Below are 26,452 nucleotides of genomic sequence, written 5' to 3'. Positions count from 1 at the left end.
AAGAGATTTAACGATAATCTCCATTCTGAAGACCCCTCAAAGATCCCCCTTGCTCCATGGCGTTCTTCATGTATTTATATTTATAAAGTATGCATTTTAAATAGACCACTTATTTTAAACTAGGATGAACTGCCAGTGAATATTGCATCACTAACATCACCAACGTGGACAAACTAGGTAGATCCTAGGGAGAATGCTGAATCCACAGTAGAAGAAGTAGTCTACTAGTGTTTATAATTGAATGGGTGGTAACTCAAAGAATTGGAAGGTGAATCACAATAAATTAGCCTGTACTGGAAGTCTAAGTGGAGGAGAATTGGCAGGCAATAATTTAACAGAAATTACCTGTCTCAACGTGAATTCCATTCCAAAAGGGTAATTAGAATTGTTAACAGCTGCCAGCTGAGTACTTAGCTTAGATGACAAATGGAAGCCATCTGTCACAATGCCTGGTACATAGTAAGCACTCAGTTAATGAGTATTAATATTCACAAAAATGCTCAGGTATCTTACACAGGACTTTGTTTCTCTTTGGAGAACTCTGTATAATTCCTTTCCTCCCTCCCACCATGGTCTTAGATGATTAACCATGTTGGAAAACAAAGGTGGTTCACAGCAAAACATGTAGTATCTCACCTGAGAGATCTCTGCCCTCAGGGTGAGGAAATAAGCATGACCCCTATGATCCGGGACAGTATCCTAGCAGCCTATATATAAAGCAGTGAGAAGCAGGAAATTATTTCTAGAATCATATGGGTATGTTTGTGTACCTGTTTCATTGACAGTGTGGAGATCTATTTTTAATTTGCAAATGGTTCATAAATCAATTTATGTTGAATGCATAGTGAAGGGAGTCCTTAACAGAGAACAGAAAATAAATAAATAGCAGCTGGGATTTTTCCTTTTGAAATGATAACAATAACATAATAATGATTTTAAATGATTCTCTTAATTTATCATTAACACTCAAATGTAGTGTTTAATGTGTGCTAAACAGCATGTTGAACATGGGACATGGATTGTATCATTTAATCCTCACAAAATCCTGTGAATTATGTACTATTATTAATCCCCATTCCACAAATGAGAAAATTCATGTTTATAAGGTGGAACAAAATATAGCTGATAAGTAGCTGATAAGAGCTGCATTCTGCTCTGTACTGCATAAATAGTATTCTATTATGACAGCTTCATTATTATAATTATTATTATTTACATAGCACAGTATGTCTTAGAAAAGTGAGCTTGCATTAACAAACTAGACTCATTACTAACATAATTTCATTTTTTGTAGATTCCAGTTCTTCCCACCCACTGTCCATTTGGGATGCCTTTAGAAAAGACAGAGGGTGTGAAATCTAAAGCAGTTCATTTAGTGTCTTCATAAGAAGTTTCAGGACAAAATGGGAACTTTTGATTAAAATGCATATGTATTTTTATGTAATCTGTGTTTTGCGCTTATTCTCTCTGTCTCTATATATCACATTACCAGTGATAATCAGGAGGATCATGGCATTCACATTTAGCAGTGACATAACAAATCTGAAAAAAAATCTCAGCATTTAATTAGTAACTGTGAATTCTTATAAAACGGTTTGATTTTTCTCCCATTAGTAATTTTAACATGAAATGTAGTCACAAAATACAGTTGATAAGACTTCTTTAAAAAAAAAAAAAACTTTTAAAATGTTTGAGTGATTTTTTTGATAGTGTAGTTGCCGTGAGAATTCTAACGTATGGAGTATAAAATGTAATGTCCACCATATTGGTTTTTTTTTAAGTTTATTTATTTTGAGAGAGAGAGAGAGAGAGCACAATATGCATGAGCAGGAGAGGGGCAGAGCGAGGGGGAGAGAGAGAATCCCAAGCAGACTCTACACTGTCAGCACAGACCATGAGATCATGACCTAGGCCGAAATCAAGAGTCAGACACCTAACCAACTGAGCCACCCAGGATCTACCAGCAATCCACCATTTTGTATAATTCAGTCACACAGCATCTAAATCCAGGCATCAGAATCTATTGGTCATGTCTTTTGTTGGGGCGGAGGGGAGAGGGTTGAAAGCATCAAGAAAACAACTCAAACAAGCTTAAGCCAAAAAAAAAAGAAAAAGAAATGTATTGACTTACAGAAATGTTCAAAGAGAGATTGGGGGGGGGGGGGCATCAGGCATGACTTGATCTAGGCGTGTGAAGAATCCTAAGATTCTTGCCTTTGTAGTAGCTTTAGCTTTCAAAGATACTTGCTCCATTTGGTGGGAAGGAAATTGTTGCCTAGAAGTTCCAAGTTTCTATTCTGTCTGAGCAAACCACAGTGAAAAAAAGATTCTCTTTTCGACAGCTCTTCCAAAACCATTCACAGAATTGAGTATTGTTTTCTCTGATTGGTTGTCTTGGTTCTCATAATTGACCAATCCCAGATACTATGGTGCATCTGCTTCTAATGGCAAGACCTTTATCTTGTGCTGTCTCCTGAAGCCAGAGGTCTAGTGCTTCCAATTCAAATCAGATGAAGTAAAGTTAGGAGGCTCTTCAAAGGAAAATCAAAATGCAGACAGAAACCAACCAATGACCCAACCAAATATGGATCCACTGCCATTGAGAATTTAGGACTCTAATTCTTATACCCTTCTTCAAAATTGAATAATCTTACGTTAGAGGATTATATTATAATCTCACTAATTAAATGGTTTGTGGGAGAAGATTTATCACTCCACCCCCAAATGAGGTAAAAAAAAAAAAAAAGATGTTCTTTTTTATGTGAGAAACTTATCTCTGTGTTCAGCCTTGTGTCTCTTCTACATTTCTACATCCCTTGCCTTTTGCTATTATTCTGGTGTAAATTAGACTTTGTATGTTCCACAGCCAAGGCTTTCCACTAGGATTCTACTGCTTAGTTCTGGTCTTGTATTCCGCTGATGTTTAATACTTCAGAATACCATTTCTATGTGTATCTAATAGCCATACCATACTGAGAATTATTTAAGGCTTCCTTAAAATCGATGTTATAATTAAAGTAGAACAAGGCCAGAGCATATTGGGAATTCTACTAAATTGGTTTTCCAAGAAGCAGACCTTGAAAGGATAATTTTTTGCAAGTGGTTGGTTAGAAGAGTTTTTAGAAAGAACCCATGGGAGAATGAAGAAGTGGGACAGGGAAGGAAGAGTAGCCAAGCAGAGTATGGTATCAAGCAAAATGTCATGGAAGTTAAATTTGCCTCAGTCCTGTATGGGAGCTCTGGAGAGACTCACACCTGAGAGATGGCCCACCAGCAGGGGCAGGGAAGATAGAATGTTTGTATCACAGCATTTAGTCAGTTGTTGATTGATAGCTGTCCCTGGGGATATGTAAATACCTAGCTGCTTTCACCTCTTTGAAGGGAAAGTTAGCTACAGCACTTGAGGGTGGTTGTCACAAACAGATACAGATACTCAATGTTGAGGGTAATAGCACTTCAGAATCTGTGGTGGCTAAGGGATCAGAAGGCACACAATTAGAGTACTGACACTGTCTGCTGCATTACTTCTATTGGAAAGGTATATCTCTATCGGATATGCCGTTTCATCCATTAATGGAAAAAAGTGTATCGAGAGAGACTTTGGTGCTATCACTGAGTTCTTCTGTGGAAAGTAGGAATAGTTAGGATGGATGGGACTTGTTCTTTTTACCCCAACTTAATTTGGACACTTAAAATGGCGAGCCACTTGAATAAACATTTTTTTTTTTTTTTAAGGCGGGGGGCGGGGCACCTGGGTGGCTCAGTCAGTTAAGCGTCATGATCTCACCACTCAAGGGTTCGAGCCCTGTGTTCAGCTCTGTGCTGCTGGTGCCAAGCCTGGATCCTGCTTTGGATTCTCTGTCTCTCTCTGTCTCTCTCTCTCTCTCCGTCTGTCTCTCTCTCTCTCCTTCTCCCTCCCTCCCTGCCTCCCTCCCTCTCCCCCACTCACACTCTTTCTCTGCCTCTCAAAAAATGAATAAACATTAAAAATTAAAAAAAAAAATGGAGAGCCACTACTGTAAAACCACAAATGCCAAATCCGTGGGTGATCCTACAAAAGCTGTAGGATTTGTATTGCCTTATGATTAAGTACATAGCTTTTAGGGCAAAGAAACTTGGAAATAAATCTATTTATGCCCTGTAACTATAGGAAAAGTAAATGAAATGACCTTTGCATGTTTTACCTATACATAATACCACATAGTTCGTGGTTAATAAGCAGTAGCTATTTATTGTGATATCATTACAATTATTTTTATTAGATGCCAAACTGACTCAGATTTAGATAGTTATGTTAAAAATTGACTTCTGTTTTCATAATCAAAATAAAGAACTATTATATAACTGGGAAATACTCAGTCTTTACTTATTTTGTTTTGTCTGAATGCTTTAAGTTAAAAGCTTTTTTCAGTTAAATACTCTTCATGTATTGGTCATAAACCTCAGAGGTACACTGTCATAAAAAAATGGGAAAGGATCATGAATTTAGACAAGTATCTGAGCCTCTATTTATTTTTCTCTTTGTAAGTAAATTTTCTTAGAAATTTTTATTACATAGATAATGAATGCTTTTGTAGAAAAATAATGGAAAATAGAGATAAGCAGAAAGAAGAAAATTAAAGGCATTAATATTCCTACTACTCACAGATAATAACTTTCACTGTCTTCACATATGTACAACATATATTTAAAAAATTAGATGATAAGGCATATACTACAAAATTTACCAGACTTGGTGAAGATCTTCCTATATGAATAATTTTTCTTCTAGAATTTCATTTTTATTTGTAGTTTTGTATTCCATAAAATGAATATATATAAGAAAACCAGTTATCTGAGGTTAATTGTTGATAGGAATATGCCATTCTACTAAAATGTCAACCTAAATTTGTGGTAAGTGGAAAGTCTTTTTAAAAAGACAAAAACTAAGTGTATCATAATAATTATTTTTTTGTGTGTTTATAAGAATTCAAGTCACGTTTTTAACTATATACTAATTCTGAGAATAGACAAATCACACACTGACTAGGGGATATGTTTTCTGGCAAATCTATAGGAGCACTTGTATGGCTTTCTACGTTGTTTATGTCTTTGATTTGAATGGAAGGGCCATCATTGTTTGCCAATAAAAAATTCCTTGGACTTGATCAATTTTGCTTTATTTGAATCCTCTACTGAGTCACCATCACCAATTTTCTTCAGTTGTTTACTACTCAAATCCCACACCTCGTAGTCAACCACTTTGTATTTCATTAGGTGGTTTCCCCACAATGTTTTTGTTAACTTGAAGAAATCCTGTATCTTTGACAAAGTTTACAATTTGGCTTTGCAAAATGATTTACTTTCATTATTATTGTTAATCTAAAAATTTAGAATAGAAACATTTAAATCATCTGGAAATCTATTAGGGAAAGAAGAATGACTTGGCAGTAGGAAAGGAAAGATGTTAATGTAAATAGATTAGGGACTGATCTTACAATCCTGCTATAAGTTTACATGTAGCCTGCATTTCTTTATATTATATCTGTAAAAAGTAAGGTCTTTCTCACCACGAATTTCTAAATTCATCACTCTTTGTTAGCTCTTCAATTCAGATATTGTAAATATATTTTGCTATTTTAAAAGATATTCATATTAGACTAAGATATTAAGCTAAATCTATAAAGGAACTCCACAAATTCTAATGGTACAATGTAAAGTTATCTTTTACGTTATTTATTTATTTATTTTTGGTTTTCATTTTAGATAAGTTATAAATGAGTACATTCTTTTGAGGATGATGAAACCTATACTCCCAATTTATATAGATCTATTACATAGTACTGGTCCTGCTTGATAATCTAGCTCATTCATCACAGAGGTCTTTAGTTATGTATTAGTACCAATTTAGCTATCGAGCAATCTGTATTTTACTCTTAAAACCTATAATAGATAGAAGAAGCTTGCCTACTCTTAAATGTCACATGCTCGCAAAGAATTTCCTGACCACCATATTTACACTGATAAAATCTTGTTCCTATTTCTGCACTCTGTTTCCTTTTTGCAGTTACTGCAATTTACAAATGTATTATTTTTTATTATTTATTTATTGTATGTTTCTCTGCTGGTCTTTAAGCAACATGAGGGTAGATAATGTATCTATTTTATTCATCGATTTATTTCCTGATAATAGCACAATGATTTGCACATAGCAGGCACTTAAGAAGTATTATAAATTGCTGGATGAGTGAATGGTGAATGCTTGCATGATCTGAAAAGTAGTCATAACATAATAGATTGATTGGAAAATTTTCCTTGAGAGTTATTCTTAAGGACACTCTTAATTTATCCTGCTGTCGTAAAGACTAAATCATCTTCTATTCTAATGAGGTATAACTGTTTAGTCCAGTCCCCGATATTAGTTGGAGGAGGTTGGATGGAAACCCGTTGCCAGGGAAAGTCAAGTACAGCAAATCCCAAGCTATTCTTGAAATCCCGAACTTTCAACAGGAAGATGAAGGCTTCTATGAGTGCATTGCAGGCAACCTTCGAGGAAGAAACCTTGCAAAGGGTCAACTCATTTTCTATGGTAAGCTAATAGAATTTCAAAAAGTATATGAAATTTTTGGTAATATCCTTCATAGGAGATAGTGAAGGTCATTAGCATGGTGTGGAAAATGTCATAGGAGAAATAAAGAAGACACATGTGTAGGTTAGGATGCTTAATACACTGATGGGCAGGTGGCCATGACCATTTTTAAAATATGCTTTTAATTCCATCATGGTCTTTACTTGCTATTATTTATTATAATTGCCTTGAAAGTATCAGCAATGTCACATTAAAGCTATAAAAGTTTATAACACAAAGTACCATAGAATTCAATATATTTCCCATAAAACATTCAGCAACAGCTCATGACAGTCTTAATTATAATCCTAAGTAGAATTCACAAAAGGAGAGACTGACAGGAGAAATATAATACTGAATGGTAGTTTTCAGTATTTGTTTGTATTTCCCAGATTTTGTCTGTTCATATGTAGATAATAGAAAAATAATGTTATTACTACACTTAAAATATATGTTGGTCTCAATTACCAGAATCTCAAACGAAAGCAAATATTATATAAAAATTGGCTTCATGTCTTCTTTTATTCAGGCCAAAATATACAGTTGCATAAAGTTTGCTTCTTTTTTTTTTACAGAAAATAAACCATAATATATACCCCAGAATTATCAAAATGTTTGGTGCCCTTAAGATATTCTTAACTTATTTTTGCCAAATTTAATATATCAGTACTGGAGAACTTTTTAAGACTGTATTTACACATGACCAAAAATACTTTTCTGTGTGACATGTTTCTGTGTGACATGTTTACAAACAATGATAAAGTAATTGGGGAAAATATGTATTTTTTTCATAACTGGAAAAATCTAAGGTATTGTAATTACCTCATAGGAATAGCGATTGAGTATCCTGTGGGGAGAGTAAATTGTGCATTGATTATATTATTTTCAATTTCCTTTAGAATTTCCTATTTTAACCTTGAATGAAAAGTATTATTTTATATATATAGAATATGATATCCTGCTGATTATTCGTCTACAGTTGTAGCTATATATACAGGTATTTTTTAAAACATTCTTTCACATCTAGAATCCATTGTAAATAAAATAGTAAGGATGTGACTGGGAGTTTTGGGTGGCACCAATATATTAAAAGCTTTGGCTAGTTTTTAATAGAGATTTCATTTTTCTATTAAGTAGACAAAGATATAACCCAGTGGTTAAACAAGAAATGAAGGTATTTATAAACCAGAAGTCAATAAGAAAGTGCTTTCTGTACAGAAACTGTTAGCTTACACAGCAGATTTTACAAATATTAATTCTTGTCATTCTTAATGATAGTAAGAAGTAGAAATATTTGTCATTAGCCATTTAATGAGTCCAAACGGTCCTTGTGGGGTAATAACAGATAATTGGTCAATAAGATAAATATTATACTTCTTATTAACCTATTGATTTACTTGTTATCATGCTCCCAAAGGAGCAGAGTATTGACTCAAGTACCTGAGAATTGCATAATACCTGATAATTTTAAGAAAAGAAACGGTTTTATTATATTGCGGTGTTTAAATTCAGAACCCTTTTCTTCTATATTCCATCTTTATTACCTCGAAAAGAAATCTTTAAGTATCATCATTATAGAAAATGATACCATTATAATAATACCATTATAGAAAATGAAACCTATTCAGAGAAGTTAAGTGACTTTCCATAATCACTCAGTAGGGAAAGAAAGAAAATCTAAAATCCAAGCCCATATAGTTGACCTGAAATCCTAGGTCCTTTGTTTCATGCATTTCCTACATTGTTGAAGATTTAAAACTTTGGTCTTTAGAATCTGAAGCATGCAAAGAATTTACGTTATTAACAAAATAAATACATTGTAAAGTTATAATTATCGCATTAAACATTAAAACCATATGTATTTCAAACTTTTACAAACTATGTGAATTTTATATGTATTTCTTCTCCCAGGTCAAACATATGTTAAGAAAATTTCTCAACAATCTTCACGAATTGTAAAATTTTGCTAATAACATTCAGAAACATGATTCACTTTCATCCATACATCTACTTCATCTAAGTCTTGCCTTAATTTGTCCCTCAAAACTGTGATAATCATATTCTGTAACTGGAAGTTGTCCCGATTTCCACAGGTGGTAATCCCAGGCTTAGTTTCTACTACAGTGAGACATCATGATTCCTTCTTTTCAGTGACCAGCTCTCTGAAGGACCTTTTATCTTAATGGAAGCAGATGTTGCAATGGGAAAACCCTGGAAGTCAGACATACTCGTACAACTTTCAAAGACTCTCAGTCACACTTCTTTCTCCATCCACTGCTACAGTCACCAGCTCTAGGTTTTGTAGGTATAACCTGATAGAGTCTTGTCTCAGGTGCCACACCAAGTCCGTCTTGTTTCCTCCTTCGGTTTTCTTTGTTCTCTTAGAGCCTACTCAGCACTTCGGTACACACAACCTGGGTCTGCTAATATAGAACATCTATACTAACCTTGAATGACGGTGGACAGAAGCCAATGAATAAATGCTTCCTCTTCCTTTTCCTCAGTAGGCAGTTATAAAGACCCCTTAGAAGTTCACAGAGGATCAAGTAACAGTGGCCCATCTTGGTGGCTAACTTAATAACTGACCCTTGCATTACCTCTTTCCTTCCCTGTAGACTCTTCCTCTTCCTGATGCCTTATCTTTGGGCTGGCATTCCTAACAGGCAAAATGAACACTACCCCTTAACTTAGGCTCTGCTTTCAGGGTTCAAACTTTGGCTTCTCTGTTTTTTAACTATGTCTTCTCGAGCAGGTTATCTCAAATGTCTGCAAACATCTCTACAAATGACTAGAGGGAGAATTAACTGCAATTACATATCTAGCTTATAAAAGCCTGCAATTCCGAAGGAAATTGCATTCACTCCTACGTATCTGAGGACAGACCTAAATAAAAGAGGGATAAATGACACAGCCAGGCAGCCTCCTATCATTTTATGAAAGAACATTTAATTTACACCCCACCTGTTTCTATGAATTATAGTAAGGATAATACTACCTGACACCTAAATAACACTTTAACATTAATTAAACCAGTTTTTTGTTTTTTTGTTTTTTTGGTTTGGTTTTTTTTTTTTTTTTTTTTTTTTTTTTTTTTTTTTTTGCCTCAGTACAATGTAGAACTTGGTCATATTACAAAATAAGGTTTTGGATAATGGATGCCCAGGATTAAATTTAGGTGCTGGGCTTAAATAAAACTCGAAAGTTCTCATTTCCTATCAAGAGTTTTATGTTGGGGAAAAAAAATTGGACTCTAATCCTCCTAAAATGTGATAAGGCTCATATTTGAATTGTGCTTCAAGCTATTGAATTGTAATTATGTCTGAAATAGATAAACTTCCTTTTAGTTAGTTCAAACCAAATATAATCATGGGCCTTTGCTCACAGTGGGTTCTGATTTAGTATACATTTTCTAACTTGACCTATGTACTAATATTTACCGTGAAATTATTCTCTGGCCTTGTTCTGCATTTGGATGTTTTCCTACAACTCCCAAGTTGCTATAAAGGGACATCACAATGACAAATGGCAAACATTTATCTTATGCCGAAAGACCACTGATATTTACAAGATTTCTGTTGTTCCACATTGAGGCTTCTACATTTCCCTTCCCTCAATCGTGTGTTTTCAGTACAATTGGGCCCAGTTAGCTTTGTCCTTCTGCTTTCTATAGTCCTTGGAATGTTGCGCAATGTTTTGGATAATTGACTTGCCAAGTAGTTGTTCTTATCTGTTTTTGAAACAGCCCCACCAGAATGGGAACAAAAAATCCAAAATACTTACCTGTCTATCTATGACAGTTTGTTTTGGGAATGCAAAGCTAGTGGAAAGCCAAATCCTTGGTACACTTGGTTAAAGAATGGTGAACGCCTCACTCCAGAGGTAAGCAACTATGTTGATATTAAAATTTCACCTAATCTCCTAGGGAAATTTTTTTACTACCAGTAACAGCTAATGTTTATGGGATGCTTAGTAGGTGCTAGGAAAGGCAGTACACTCCTCACATACACTAATTTATATAATACTTAAATAAGCTCAAAGTAGCTATTAATATTATCCCCATTTTTCAAATGAGAAAATTAAGGGTAGAGAGGACAACTTGCATAAGGTCACACCCTACTCAGTGATAGATCCATATTCAGATATCATCATCACCATCACCGTCTTAATTAACATCCACCAAACTTTTGTATGAGCCTGGTCCTATGTAAATATTTTTCCATGCGTTTTTTTGTATCCTCGTGACAATTTTATGAGAGAGATGCTAGTATTATTTCTTCCATAGATGAAGAAAATTGGTTTCAGACAGGTTAGGTCACTTGTCCAAAGTCACACAGTAGCTAGTAAATATTAGAATCTGTTCTAAACATAATCTGATTACGGAATCCAAGCTCTTAAACGTTAACCACTATCTGGCTTTTACAAAAACTAATGACTCTAAACCCATAGGATGTGGAGAACTGAGGCAATTATCCACATTTTTCAATTTGGAGCATACTTTATTGTACAGTATACTGAAAATGAGACAAAATTGGCTCCCCCCCCATCACATTATCCAAATAATTGTGTTAATTCTCCCTTTTACTTTGCACTTGTAGGCACAGCTTGGGCCACAAAGAACATCTAGTGTTTAGAAGATGAAAATAATGCTCTTCTTTGTTTTGGTTTTAGTGAAATTTTCTTCCTGAATGCCTTTTTGCATAGAACATTTTCTGTTTCTTCCAGCCTACTTTCATTATCTTTAAAGGATGGTAATAGGTATACTGAAATATTTTTTTAAAATTATATTTGCTCTATTAAGCTATTTCATTATGTGCACTCAAAATTGTATTTCTCTACTCCAAATGGGACTCTGTAACAGATTTGGCTGTTTCAGCATACTATGGTAGGCTTCAGAAAAGGAGAATTTAGCTCCTCCAATTAGAACTACCAAGCCATCACATTTCAGGTCTTTGGGAGACCTTATGATGGAAAGCCAAGGATATTTCTAATCATTATATTCATGTCTAACATTATTATTAGCCATATTTCCTGAAATAATTGGAAGGCTAGAATCATCCAAATTATTTTATATACCATATAACAGAGTTAACATACATTCTATGCAGACAATGCCAATTTTCAAAGAAATGAGAGAACGTACGATATACTAACTACTAAAATTATAGGAAGGATATTTCTTTTTTTAACTTCAAAAAGCTGCTCGGAATCTTGCAGTATATTAAGCTCCATCTTCATAAACATCAGTTCTCATGCACCAAAATATCATATATTGTAGAAATGTACCAATGTTTAATAGTGTATTCTGGTTAAGAGAGTGCCTACATTAACACACTAACATCTTTATGTGGCTTTTCTTTTATTAGGAAAGAATTCAAATAGAAAACGGGACACTTATCATAACTATGCTGAATGTGTCAGATTCTGGTGTCTACCAGTGTGCTGCAGAAAACAAATATCAGATAATTTATGCAAATGCAGAATTGAGAGTATTAGGTAAGTCATTCATTTATAACCGAAAAATTCAAAATGACATTTTAGTGAGCTATGATTATACATAGTATCAACCCAAGTTTTCTGTAAGTTAGAGATTGCTTTCCTTTGAAATAATGGGAAATGTCTAAATTAACTATAAAAAAAGGGCAGGGTGAAAATCATTATTCTGCTTGAGCAATACATTAGTGCTTCCAGAGAAGTCTGCTGTTGAGTACATCCAAGCCAGAACAAGGGTCCTCCAAAGCTGATCGTAGCACATGTTTTGAGTACAACTCAAAATTATCCTTTAGGAGTGTTTCAACTGCTAACAAACAAAAAAATAGAAAAGAGAATCTCAATTTATAGTGATTTAAGCAGGTATTTATTTTATCTTTTAACAAGAATTTCAGGAGTGGTAACTGAACCACAGCACCGTGATTGATAATATTATCCTTTAAATTTTCCCTCATGCTTGTAGCCTTGAGGGAGTGACTGCTCTAGCTACAGGAATAAAACCCATACTAAAGGGAGAAGGAGAGGGAAGGGACAAAAGTGACCAAATCTATCCCTCTCATTAGAAAATACAAAATTTCTGTGCATCCTTACAGTAAAATCATTTTATGACAATGGCTAGAACCCTGTCACAAGACCACCCAGACCTCAAGGAAAGCTGGGCAGATGAGTCCTTGTAGTAGAAAATTTGGGATGGAAGCAGTTCAAGAATGATATTCTCAGTGGTGTGTGTTACAACAAATAACCCACCAGTCTCTTTTATCACAAAGTTTTCTTAATGGTAGGAAGAAATGGAATGAGAGAGGAAGGATCAAGCAAAGAGACAAGGTTTCATAAGCTTATGGACAATGGCCATTGATTTGTTTATTCTTTCAATCACTACTATTTATTGAAAAGTTATTGTGTACTAAGTAGTAAAGATATAATTATCAATACTTAAGTGATCTTTACTTTCATAGAACCTATAGTTTCACTGAGGAAAAAAAGCTAAATTTTAAAATATGATTATTATAGTGAATAACTGAGAAGGTGTTATCAGACTTCATGACAAGCTGAAAATAACCTAAATTGAGGATGTTCTCTTGAAGCCTGAGATCCGTAGAAAAAGCATGCACAAGTCAGTAAAGAGAAGCAATACTTTAAATGCCCAGAAACAAGAGACCATGGCATATCTCAAGGAATTTCAGCCCACTTAGACTTCAGGCTAGGAGTGAGGATTGGATACATGGCTTCCCACATTCATGAAGCTGGAAAGACTCAGATACATCCAGGCAGTCTAATAATTTCTCACCCTCATGAATTGGTATTTGTTCAACATTTATTGAGTGGGGACAAAGTTGAAACTGACATTTAAAAAAAAATCTGCTCAGCTTGCCTGCTTCTACCGAAGGCAGAGTGTTTCCATTTAGCTGGTTAAAGGCTTGCCTGAATAAATCTGACAAAGTGATAGAGTATTTCTGCTTTATTTCAGTGATATTTTATATTTCCCATTTAGGATCATTACCTTGACTGGAAGAGATTTAATGATTTCCCTAATCAGGGTTAAAATCTCTTCTTCTCTCTCTTATGGGACCACCTTCACCCTCTTTGTTGTAAACACGATTTAGAATGTGGCTCTTTGTAACTTGGTTCTTCCCCTGCTCTGATTGCCCTTTGTTATTTCAATGACTAGAACCAAAACAAAAATAAATTACATTTATTGAACACATACTTTGTGCCAGGCACTATGCTAGAGTTCTTTACAGATGTTATCTCATTTAATCTCCTCAGTAAATTTCTGAAGTAATTATCTGTTGTCATCTTCATTTTTCAAATGAAAATAGAACTCCAAGATGCTAAATTGGTAACTTGTCCCAGAACAACCTGAGCAGAATAGCTTGAAAAAAGCTCTGCATGTTAACCTTAAATCCTGTCTCGTATACTACACCATCAGGTTACCACGTGCTAATTAAGTGACTAACTTAACAATTTGGTTTTAATTTTGTTTTTAGCCTCAGCTCCTGATTTCTCTAAAAATCCTCTTAAAAAAACTTCAGTTGTGCAAGTTGGTGGGGATATCACTATCGAATGCAAACCAACTGCTTTTCCTAGGGCAGCTATCTCCTGGAAAAGAGGAATGGAGAGCCTGAGACAGAGCAAAAGGTAAATAGATCTCTTTTGTTTTATATTTTGAGATATTTTGCCATATAACGTCTTCCAAATCTAAGTCTTCTAAATCCTCTCCCTTAGGGTAAGCTTACAACTGGGTACTCACAAATACCAAACATTTTCACATGGCAGCAAAAACTAAAGAATCTTACAAACTTAAGACCTATTTGTATAATTTTGCTGCAACATATTTAGTGCATGCACTTGTAATAGACATATTTTAAAAAATCCTTTAAGACCTTTTTTTCTATATTCAGCTTGCAGCTTCTTCCTGACCCAGCCTGCTGAGAAATCAGTGAGAAGAGCATTACATAAAAGAGAGAGACACTTATACTCACACACCTGGTGTTGTGGTTTTTAAATAGTCACACAGGTGTTCGCCCCATGACAAAATGAATTCTCCACATGAAAAAAAAATGTAGAGAGGTTCCTGTAGAGAAAGAAAAGAGGTTTCCTTCTGTTCTAGATGTGATTGAGAAATCCTGGATCAGCACTGGCCTGTTTTCTGTGAGAGTTTAGACAGAGCAAAACAGGTGTTTTTCTCTACTTAGAATAAATTTTGCTGCATTGTAGTATAGAACCTTGTATACCTAGGGGCAACTAGGCAATATGTGTGGCTCTATTGGAATGACCCATGCGTGTTTCCGTGTGACCAGATGTGCAGGGGAATACTACCCTGCATGAGCCACTGTGCTGAACATAGGAAAATGTTTCAGTGAGCTATTTGTCAGATCATATGTGTCATTAACTCATATGCGTAGCCTACTAGTCCAGTAACATAAATGAACAAGACAGGCCATGTAAAAAAAAGGACAGGGGCACCTGGGTGGCTTAGTCAGTTAAGCGTCCGACTTCAGCTCAGGTCATGATATCATGGTTTGTGGGTTCGAGCCCCAGGTCAGGCTCTGTGCTGGCAGCTCAGAGTCTGGAGCCTGCTTCAGATTCTGTGTCTTCCTCTCTCTCTGCCCCTCCTCAGCTGGCACCCTGTCTCTCTCTTTCTCTCAAAAAATAAACATTAAAAAACGTGTATAAGAAAAGAAAAAGGACAGCTGAAGCATGATGTATGATAAGATATGGAGATATGGTGGTTGCCTGAGTATGAGACAGGTCTTGAGAGTGAATTCTACACCAAAACTAGATAGTCACTCCCAGTTTAGGTAGACATTTTTTGTGGGAAGATAGAACTTGAGACAGGGTTGTAGAACTTCAAACATTTCCAGAAAAACTAGAAATCTGGGTTGTAGCGTTGAATCTTCTGAGCCAGTAAAAATGTCATAGGCTGGAGGCAGGGATGCCATTTTTATTTCTGATCTAGGACTGCCTTTGTAGTCAAGAGAGAGAGAAAAGGGGGTTAAAACAAACAAGAAGTGCAGATGGTATAGAGTGCTATCAGGGTTATATCTGGAGCCTTGAAGACGCTCTCCTGACGTGACAAGATAGACAAGATAAAGACCTTTCTAGGGCCCTGTCATTCCTTTCTGTCCCCTGTCTCCAGTGGTCTCTATAGCCCTACACTGAAGCTTTTCCCAGGACAGGGATTTTGTCAAATCTGTCTGTGCATGCCCTGTGCCTTTGGTATAGAACCTAAACTCAATAAATATCTGTGGAATGAATGAATGTGTCAAAAAGGATGAATATGTAAGACGTCACCAGCTTTAGAGAAAAGCTCTTCTGGACAAGATGCCTTGAGACATAAGAGCAGAAGCTTCAAAGCCAAGGGGAAAAAATTGATGAAGGGGAAATCTGTTTCCCTAGCCCTGACTGGGCTCCTTCCTCTGTGTAGACTGCCTAGGAGATCACTGCAGGTATTCTCAACAGCTTTGGATGTGGATTCCTTTTAAATGATTCCTCTTTGATTCCTAAAGCCTAATTGAGGTTCGAAGACACTGCTGTAGAATTAGAAAACTCAAGAGATACCAAAGTATCAAATGCAGCACTTTGTACTGAGAGTTGGGACAAATTGATTACTTCATTTCCTAAAGTGACTCAAAGTCCTCACATAAGGAGCAGGAATGAGTGTTGTTTACTTTCTATAAACGTTAAACACTTAAACACCATGTATGTGGGGAGGAGAAAGAGAAGGAAGAATATTTGAATAAAGTAAGGAAATGAGAGGAAAACAAAAGGTTTGAGGGAAACTGCTTTGAAACGACTTTTCAGGTTTATGTTTTGTTTTGTCCCATCTAGAATGAATTTGGGACCTTTTCATCTTTTGAATAATCACTAAGAGCATATCAGAATAAGCATTGTCTCACTATAATTAATTTTTTTAATGTTTATATTTATTTTTGAGACAGAGCAAGACAGAGCATTGAGTGACAGAGGAGTGCAGAGTGCAGGGAGAGGGAGATACAGAATCTGAAGTAGGCCCCAGACTCTGAGCTGTTAGCATAGAGCCCAACTTGGGGCTCAAACTCTCAACCACAAGATCATGACCTGAGATGAAGTCAGACGCTCATACGACTGAGCCACCCAGGCACCCCGTGTCTCACTATAATTAAAGGAGTGATCTGTGTGATTTCTATTCACAGATGCTTCTTCTCTAATTTCGTTCTCTCATTGCTATAGGACTTCATTATAGGTTTCAATAAAAAGAAACAAAAAGAATTTTCTCCTGAGCACACATCTTAAAAAAGTGAAAAAAAAATAAATAAATCTGAGCCGCGGAAGTACATAGTAATTACAGAGGTGTATCTCTACCAGTTCTAGATTACCTTAAGCAGTAATTTGAAAAGGTCATACAACCATCCATGAGACTTTGTGTCTCTGCATGATCCCTGTCCTGTCCCTACTTCTATTGCCTTCTGACCTGACTGGGTTCATTGAGTGCATGGCTTCATGCTGCTTTTTGGAAAATACTGCATCTGTGTTTTTATTTGTGTTGACTTAATGGGTTTTTTCTAGTCTCATCATAGGAATTTCCAAAGAAGTTGAAGGTAAAAATTAGAGAAGGAAGGAACAAACGAAGAAAGGAAGGAGAGTAGGAAGGAGTTTTACAGAGCTAGATCCTAAATTCAAAGACAGAAACACTGAATCCCAGTGTACATTTTGAAATGCCATGCCAGACTGCTTATTTCACTTCGGTAGAAACATAAATATAATTCCTACCCTTTCATACCTCTGTTAAAACATGACACAGTTGTACACATAGAAAGGTTTAAAAAGCCACATATGGACAACAACTTAAATGTTTACAATGATCCCAAGTAGGAATAGTTTTTAGTTCTTGACCTGTGTGGGAAAATGCACATTTTTACTTTCTGTTATAAAACTTGTATACGGTGCTGTCTCCTTTGAAATTTCATTGTCACTAACTCTTGCTTCCAGTAAAGTGTAACTACCTAGAGATGGTTGAAAGGACTCTAAAGAAGCCTATTCAAAGTAATCTTACTGTATTGCCTACTTATAAAAAAATGGTGGCAATATATATGTTTTGACACTTTCCTCTACTCTTACATGAAATGAGACAGCATACATCACCTATATAGTAAATGATAAAGCTTAGACTCTATGCCAAGTTGCCCATCTCTGTTTCCAGGTCTATTCCACTCAACAGGTAACAGAGAGCATACTTGATTCTTCATTTTTGGAATGGCTGTTATTACATGATTTAACCTACTTTCACGTGTGGGTAATTCAGATCAAGCAAGAATTCTAAATATAATTAATATGTTTCTTATTGGCCTGTGTGCTTCAGTTGAAGTCTTGACTCTTTTATGATTTCTGTCTTTATAAGTACTTGTATTCATGGCAGACTGTCCAAGTAGAAAAGTTTTCCTACATCTGAAAATAGATAGATGGCATTACAGTCCACAGGCTTCCTGCTTTCCTGCTGGGAATGTATGGTCTTAAGACATCTACTTCATTCTTTTTGGAGCTACAAGTCATTTAGCAATAACACCTAAACTGAACAGAAGCAGAGGTACGTTCCTGTGGTGAAAACGGGGATGTATTGCAAAGAATCCTGCATTGGGAATTAGAAAATGGGGATTTTGGGGTGCTTGGGTGGCTCCGTCGGTTGGGTGACTGCATTCACTCAGGTCCTGATCTCACAGATGGTGAGTTCAAGCCCCGTGTTGGGCTCTGTACTGACAGCTCAGAGCCTGGAGCCTGCTTTGAATTCTGTGTCTCCCTCTCTCTCTGCCCCTCTCCCACTCATTCTCTCTCTTTCAAAAATAAACATTAAAAACTTAAAAATAACAACAACAACAAAAAGAAAACGGGGATTTTGGTCCCAGTTCTGTCACTGATGAGTGCCCTGACCTTGTATAAAACCACTAGCATATTCTCTCTCTCTCGCTCTCTTTTTTTCCTTTGAGGTGACTGTTCTCTGGATTTATTTAAGGTGAACTACAATCAAAACAACTTTAAGAAACATTAAACCCTATACCCATGTAGTGACTGCCAGAATAGGGTTTATATATTAGAAATAGAAATAGAAATCAATGCAAAATATTAGTGTGCCAGGTTAAAATTGCAGCTGCTATCATACTTATAATTTTCTATATATTGCGCTGGTTTCCTCAGGTGGCCAAGCGATTGAGCCAGACATGGTGATTGCTTTAAATTGTTCAAAACAGCTAAAATGATCTCATTAGATGGATTCAGAGGTTAGAGAGCCCTAGCAGCCACACTGTAGCACCACAGCGTGGTGAGAACCACTGTTTCCTTTACCATTATATGCCCAGCACCCAGCTCAAACCTGGGACATAATAGACATTCAATAAAATTTTCTGTGTTGCTAAATCAATGAAAGGTAACATTTACTTTGGGTTGTTCGTATCCGCCTGACTTAAGACATTTTGCATTTAAACCAAAAACGTACTTAATAATTAATAGGCCCATGATGTGTTCATTCAGTCTGTAAATATTTAATGAGCACCTATTTTGTTCCAAACACTGGACTAGGTGTGGTGGGTAAAATGTTAAGCGAGTCAAATATGTGACACATAATATCCTTTTGTAAGAAAGTGTTTGTCTTTGAAGTTATTGGGAGTCAGAGGATCTGGGTTCAAGTCCCAACCCTACCTCTCATGTAGTTGATAACTTCTAGCAAGTCGTTTAACTTCACTAGTCCTCACATAGAGAAAATAGTACTTGTCTCTCCCACATGGTTCTATGAGACTCAGTTGGTGGTATCTGTGGAAAGGCTGGAAATACTCTACTGCTATTGGGTGCATTTATTGCTGTTATCCTAATCTTCATGCAAATCCCAGTTACACATTCTTACCTCTACCAGCCAGGGTAAAAACCACAAAGGTATCTCTGCAAGGCATTCTGAGGCAACTGAGGGAATCAATTTCACATCGGCTAAGTTTGATTAATCGCTTCTTTTTTTTCCTCATGGATCCACTTAGCAAGTGAACTGACAGAAATCAAAGGCCTAGATTTATTTATCTCCTTGTGCTCAGCGACTGCTGGCTATCTGCTCAGGGATCACCTCGTAAATTTAATAGGAAATGTTAACCTGCTGGACAGACAGCTCAAAGTTGTCCTCTGACAGGCAGCATTAAATACAGTGCCTAAACCACCTGGGATTTGGTCAGAGTGTGCATAAAATCTCTGAACAATAAAAATAAAGAGATAGAATGTTTTCCCATTATTGAAATATAATTGAATTAATAAATAATCCACCACATTTCTTCATTCTTCTAAAAAACAAAAGGAAAGGAAAGAAAAATACACATTTCTCTCTCATTTCCTAAGATAAAATAAAATAAAGCAAAAGAAAACAAAATAAAATCCTGTTATATAGCAGACAAATGGTCATTAATAATGAAAATAACCATTTTAAACACTTTCTATAAGTCAGGCATTATATCAGATACATTATATATCTTAAAATTAAAGTACACTTTTTTCATATGCAGATACATTCCTGAGGAACAAAGTTGTCACATAGTTACATATGGTTACTTTTCTACTACCTTTACCCTGGTAATCTCAAAGAGCTGAATAAAAAGATACTTGGAGATGCACTGACTATCAAACTGAAAAGTAGAGGTTCTAGCCCTTGGCAGTTGGTCTTAGGATGTGATTATATTTCCCAGACTTGATATCAGAGGACTGGTGAACTCCTAGAACCAATTTTATTACCTCTATCCACTTGGGGTTGGAAAGGGGGGGGCAGAGAGAGAGGGAGAGAGAGGGGGGGAGAGAGGGAGAGAGAGAGAGAGAGAGAGGGAAGGAGGGAGGGAGAGTTACAAACAGACCTCACATCCATGAATTTTGTGTGCTTTATTCTCTAATACTGATACTCTGAAACCCTGTGTGGCCCTGGGCCCTTGACACAGTACATATACCTTTTGGGAACATATGAATCCCTTAGGTAGCATGGAACCTAGTAATGGAGCTTATTCAGTATTTTTGCCTTCGAGCCCCAAACCTGGCAGGCCCACTTCCAACTGCATAGCGCTCCAACGCCCTGAGCTCTCCCTCTTAACACAGTAGTCCTTTGTGAGGAAGTGCTGGGCGGGGGAAGGGGGGAAGTCAAAAATGGCAGTGAATGAGTAGGAAAGAGGAAGTAGAGATGAGTGAGTAGGAGATGAAGAGAAAGAAGGGTAAGAGAAACAGGGTATTCTCTGTGCCAAGAAAGAATCAGTGGTTCTTGAGCAAGTAGTGTCATCTTTCTTCTCTTCATGAGCAAAAAGAGTACCCTTGGGAGGATCTACTTGAAAGCCCTTAGCGTATTGACACAGAAGATGAACAGAATAAAAATTACAGTTTGTCTTCATTCCACTCTTTGCTAAACTAGCTAGACAGAGTAGTTCCTTTGGTTACATAGGCCATTGCCCAACATTTTGCCACCATTCTGCTTTTCCCAGGAGCCTTTTTCCAACCATCTCACCTTGTGGGTTATCACCTAATGGGGGTCTGTCCGCCTGGATGCAAGAGAGCCAGTGATATGATGCCTCCTTCCTGTTTGACCCTTCTCTGTGTATCTTTCAATGTCTCCTTTCTGTATCACCACTTTACCTTATTCCTTTTCCTTTATCGTCAAGTGCTCAACCTTCATAAAATATCCCCTCCACACAAGTCTATTCAGTGCAACTTTAACAAGAATGTTGTCACCAGCACACAGGCTTTTCTATCTCTTCCTCCTCCTTGCAAAGCTTCCTAATGGAACAAGCAAATAAACCTAATTTTATTTCGTATCACCAACTACTTAATGTAATAGTGCTTAGTACATCAGGTAGCATGAGTATCAAATAGGCAAATGAACCATATGTTCCCATGTTTAAGGAAGAATGACAGTCTGCATAATGCCAGGCTTATTACAATCTCCCTTCTGTGCTGCTTCTATGTAATAAAATTTTAAATTGTTCCTACTCAACTCCTGAGAGCCTTGTTAAGGTGAGCCTTTCCAAGGGAATACATGCTAAAGATGTCAAGAGCCATCTGATACTCTTGCCTCTGTCACGCAAAGATTTAACAAGCTGAAATCCTGTGCGCCCCTGTCAGTCTTGCCCTCATTTTTTTCCTCTTGCCATCCAATCCTTCTTTCTTTATCCCCACTGGCCTCTACTGGTCCGGTGCACTGACCCTTCAGCAGAGTGCGTGTGAAACCACCTGCCTGCCATGGTCAGAGAAAGCTCTGGTTCATTAAAGATGTAAAGCCTGCCTTTAAACTCAGCCTGCCCAGCTGAGTGTGCTCTGTTTTACACCACTGCCTTGGGTTAGACTCTTACTGGTCTGGTTCCCTATTTGAAATGTTTTAATGATGGGTAACACCATCCTGTAGCTTTAAACCAAGGGCAAATATGACCAAGCAAAAAAGTTCCCCAAATAAATAGCACCTTATATTCTTGCACCGTATCTTATGTCGAAAAATATATAAGATCCATTGTAGAGTTTGAATTTGTAGTCTGTATCAGTAGGCTTCAAACTTGATCATGCATAAGAACCTTGTGAAAAATGCAGATCCCGGAGCCGTGTCCAAGATTTTCAGTCAGTGGGTATGAAGCGGGGCTGAGGAATCTGCATTTTTATTGTAAGTTCACGCCCTCTGCTCTGAGGAGAAGCTGAGACTTTTGAACACCCCCTAGAGAAACACTGGTTTGATGCAAACATACTGCTTGAGAAATAGAAACTTCATTGTATCTCCTTTCCCCCAGAACTTTGCTTCCTATTTAAAGTGATTGATTCTTTGTCTTATCTCACTGCCAAGGAGATAGAAGTCCTTAGTTCAGTTACTGTTTGGAAACATGAATACAATTGGCCATGGAATGGTATCCACTTACTTCAGTGCATGCTTCTAATTTCTGAGTGACATTTATATCCTCCAAAATTTACATAAATATTCAGCAGCAATAATTTTATAGGAAGAAAAGGTCAGTTATTAGTGCAATTTACACAAATGACCTTTTGTTCTTAGTTTGACGTTTGTGGAAAGAAGTGATTACTTGATGTGCTTAAAATACAACGCTACTTACTTAGAAATGAAATGGTTGCTCTACAGGTATTTGTTACACCCACACCTTTTCGTCCATGCTGGTGGACATCTAGAACGTAAATCAATAGAAATAAATGGGATGGATAGAATTGCTGTCTTGTAGAAATTATGATCCAGTTGAAGAAATAAAAGCCCAACCAACTGTGTGAAAGTCAGTCTTGTTAATATCTTCACAATGAAGAGTGAGGCTTGTCAGAGCATTTTTTTTTTAGTCACTGGCTATTATTTCCCATTTTCTTTTGTCTTTTTTTTTTTCCCATAGAATTGTTTTTGTTGTTGTTGTTGTTTTGTTTTGTTTTGTTTTGTTTTTGGCAGGGAAGGTGTTCTTGTTTTGTTTCCAAAGGAAGCCAATGCTAGAGCCCATTTCATAAAACAGCTAATAGTGAACCAATCTGACTAATGTCCAAGAGGGAGACCCAGAGCCCCTCTCAATGCCCCGCTCAGTTGCCCTCAGCCATAAGCTGCCTTCCTTCCAGCAGCCCGTAGTGTGCCCTGAGAAGCCCCTATATTTCCTGAGAGCACAGTTAGAGAATTGCTGATTTGGAGTGACAAATCTTATTCTCAAGTGTGACTTGTCAAACTATTCATTTATTTATATGCACAGTTGCAAACCACTTTGACAGGCCTTGTGAAAAAATTCTGGGTTTATAAATTTGAATGAGCTCTGAGTCTTGTGGGGGAAGCAGACAGGTCAATAGCTCGAGTGCAAAGGGGTGTGTGTTATCACAGACAAAAGATGGTGAGGACTAACTCAGCTTACAGCCTTTCAGAAAAGGCCTCAGCAGGTTGGAGGGACATGAACTGGCCCTTGAAGTGTAGGGAGGAACTTTTCCTAGAAAACAAAGGTGCGGAGAACAGGTTGATTATGTGTCTGTCTTACCGCGTACACAGTGTCACACATGATGCCGGTTGAAAGGTTTGGATATACACCTACCTTCCTCCTTGCAGGAGATAATTCCTGCACGTACAGACACAAATCATTTTGAGAGCCCTCCAATGGTTGACTCTTTGCCTGCTTAGGGATGCTTAGGTATACTTAAATATACACATTTTTGTTTTCCTTCTAAGGTTAAATTAACAAATACAGTCAGAAATCTGGCTTTCTCGTTGTTGACCCTGAGTCTCCTCAAATAATAACATTACTAGTAGTAGTAATAACATCAACTTATGGAGTACCTATCATGGGTGGGTAATGTGTTGGGATGTTAGAGACATCATTTCATTTACTTTTAAAAGATGCCTATGAGGGGTGTGTTATTTGTTTATATTTTTTAGGCGGTTAGAACTAAGGCTTAGCGAAGTTAAACATCACAGCTAAAGTTACACACTTTTAAGTCATAGAAATACGTTCACTTCCAGGAAGATCTGACTCCAAAGTTCTGTGTAATCTTCAGTACCACCATGTAGGCCTTTAGTTAGTTTTCCGATGTAATGCAGTGTCCATCTGTGGAGGCAAAAGCAGAACATCATACTATATACATTACTTATTCATTTTTTTTTTTAGTTAGGACTAAAACTCTTCTAAAAACAGTGATATATACAGTCACATTCTAATTTTCTATCAATAAAAGGTATAGAATAGGTCTGTATGTTGTTGCATTAGATGGAGTCTTAATTCACACCAATAAAATAAAATAAATCAGTCCTCTTAATGGCTTAGCCTCCTCTATCTACAATATTCAAATGATTCAAATGACTGATTAGATTTTTTAAATTTTATTTTTTTTAATTTACATCCAAATTAGCATAAAGTGCAACAATGATTTCAGGAGTAGATTCCTTAATGCCCCTTACCAATTTAGCCCATCCCTCCCTCCCACAACCTCTCCAGTAACCCTCTGTTTGTTCTCCATATTTAAGAGTCTCTTCTGTTTTGTCCCCCTCCCTGTTTTTATATTATTTTTGCTTCCCTTCCTTGATGTTCATCTGTGTTCTAAAGTCCTCATGTGAGTGAAGTTGTATGATATTTGTCTTTCTCTAACTGATTAATTTCGCTTAGCATAATACCCACTAGTTCTATCCACATAGTTGCAAATGTCAAGATTTCACTCTTTGGATTGCCGTGTAATATTCCATTGTATGTGTGTGTGTGAGTATGTATACACCACATCTTCTTTATCCATTCATCCATCGATGGACTTTTGAGCTCTTTCTATAATTTGGCTATTGTTGATAGTGCTGCTATAAACATTGGGATGTATGTGTCCCTTCAAAACAGCATCCCTGTATCCCTTGGATAAATACCTAGTAGTGCAATTGCTGGGTCGTAGGGTAGTTCTAGTTTTAATTTTTTGAGGAACCTCCATCCTGTTTTCCAGAATGGCTGCACCAGCTGGCATTCCCACCATGAGTGCAAAAGAGATCCTCTTTCTCCACATCCTTGCCAACATCTGTTGTTGCCTGAGTTGTTAATGTTAGCCATTCTGACAGGTGTGAGGTGGTATCTCATTGTGGTTTTGCTTTGTAGTTCCCTGATGATGAGTGATGTTGTGCTTTTTTTCAAGTGTCAGTTGGCCATCTGGATGTCTTCTTTGGAGAAGTGTCTATTCGTGTCTTTTGCCCTTTGCTTCACTGGATTATTTGTTTTTTGGGTGTTGAGTTGGATAAGTTCTTTATAGATTTTGGATACTAACCCTTTATCTGATATGTCATTTGCAAATATCTTCTCCCATTCTGTCGGTTGCCTTTTAGTTTTGATGATTGTTTCCTTCAGTGTTCAGAAACCTTTTATCTTGATGAGGTCCCAATAGTTCATTTTTGCCTTTGTTTCCCTTGCCTCTGGAGATGTATTGAGTAAGAAGTTGCTGCGGCCAAGATTAAAGAGGTTTTGTCCTGCTTTCTCCTCGAGGATTTTGATGGCTTCCTGTCTTACATTGAGGTCTTTCATCCATTTTGAGTTTATTTTTGTGTATGGTGTAAGAAAGTGGTCCAGGTTCATTTTTCTGCATGTCGCTGTCCAGTTTTCCCAGCACCACTTGCTGAAGAGACTGTCTTTATTCCATTGGATATTCTTTCCTGCTTTGTCAAAGATTAGCTGGCCATACGTTTGTGGGTCCATTTCTGGGTTCTCTATTCTGTTCCATTGATCTGAGTGTCTGTTTCGTGCCAGACTGATTAAATTATTAATTTAACATACAATATAATTTTTGGTGACATATAGGCATAGATATGCAAATTTGGTAAATAAGGATAAACTCCCTAAGGTCCATGAGGGACTTGATCTAGATATGTAATTATGTATTACAATTAAGAAGAAGATAGAGTTAGCAGACACGGAGTCACATCTAAGTTGGTATCCCATCCTCAGCCATGTTTGTAAGTTTGGTTCTGTAAACTCTGAGGAATACAATAGTTCAGTAGCCAAAAAGGAACCAGAATTGGAGATTCCATTCGCATCTACCACCAAAACCACATTCAGGACAGCAGGGGAAAACATTTCCCAGATATATTACCTTCTGAAATCGCTGAAGGACAGAGATAGAGTGAATTTTTTTCTTTTCATGTATTTGTTGTTGAGAGACAGAGCAAGAGCAGAGGAGGGGCAGAGAGAGAGAGAGAGAGAGAGAGAGAGAGAGAGAGAGAGACTCCAAAGCAGGCTCCATGCTCTGAGCTGTCAGCGCAGAGCCTGATACAGGACTTGAACCCACGAATGGTGAGATCTTGACCTGAGCCAAAGTTGGACGCATAGCTGACTGAGCTACCCAGATGCCCCAGAGGTAGAGTGAAAAGGGAAATAATAATAAATGTCCCAGCCCAAATTC

General features: G+C 36.9%; 1 protein-coding gene across 1 annotated transcript in view; it reads left to right on the top strand.

The window, feature by feature from the left end:
• Positions 1 to 26,452, top strand: part of LOC106969531 (contactin-6) — a 280,443-nt gene that overhangs the window by 192,394 nt on the left and 61,597 nt on the right. Inside the window, 4 exon segments of the mRNA XM_053219040.1 lie at positions 6,384 to 6,568; positions 10,350 to 10,486; positions 11,971 to 12,100; positions 14,083 to 14,233. Coding sequence (XP_053075015.1) covers positions 6,384 to 6,568; positions 10,350 to 10,486; positions 11,971 to 12,100; positions 14,083 to 14,233 — 603 coding nt within the window.

The sequence above is a fragment of the Acinonyx jubatus genome, chromosome A2, assembly GCF_027475565.1.
Source record: "Acinonyx jubatus isolate Ajub_Pintada_27869175 chromosome A2, VMU_Ajub_asm_v1.0, whole genome shotgun sequence".
Taxonomy (NCBI): domain Eukaryota; kingdom Metazoa; phylum Chordata; class Mammalia; order Carnivora; family Felidae; genus Acinonyx; species Acinonyx jubatus.
The sequence above is the reverse complement of the archived record's forward strand: the minus strand, read 5'-3'. Positions and strand labels throughout refer to the sequence as shown.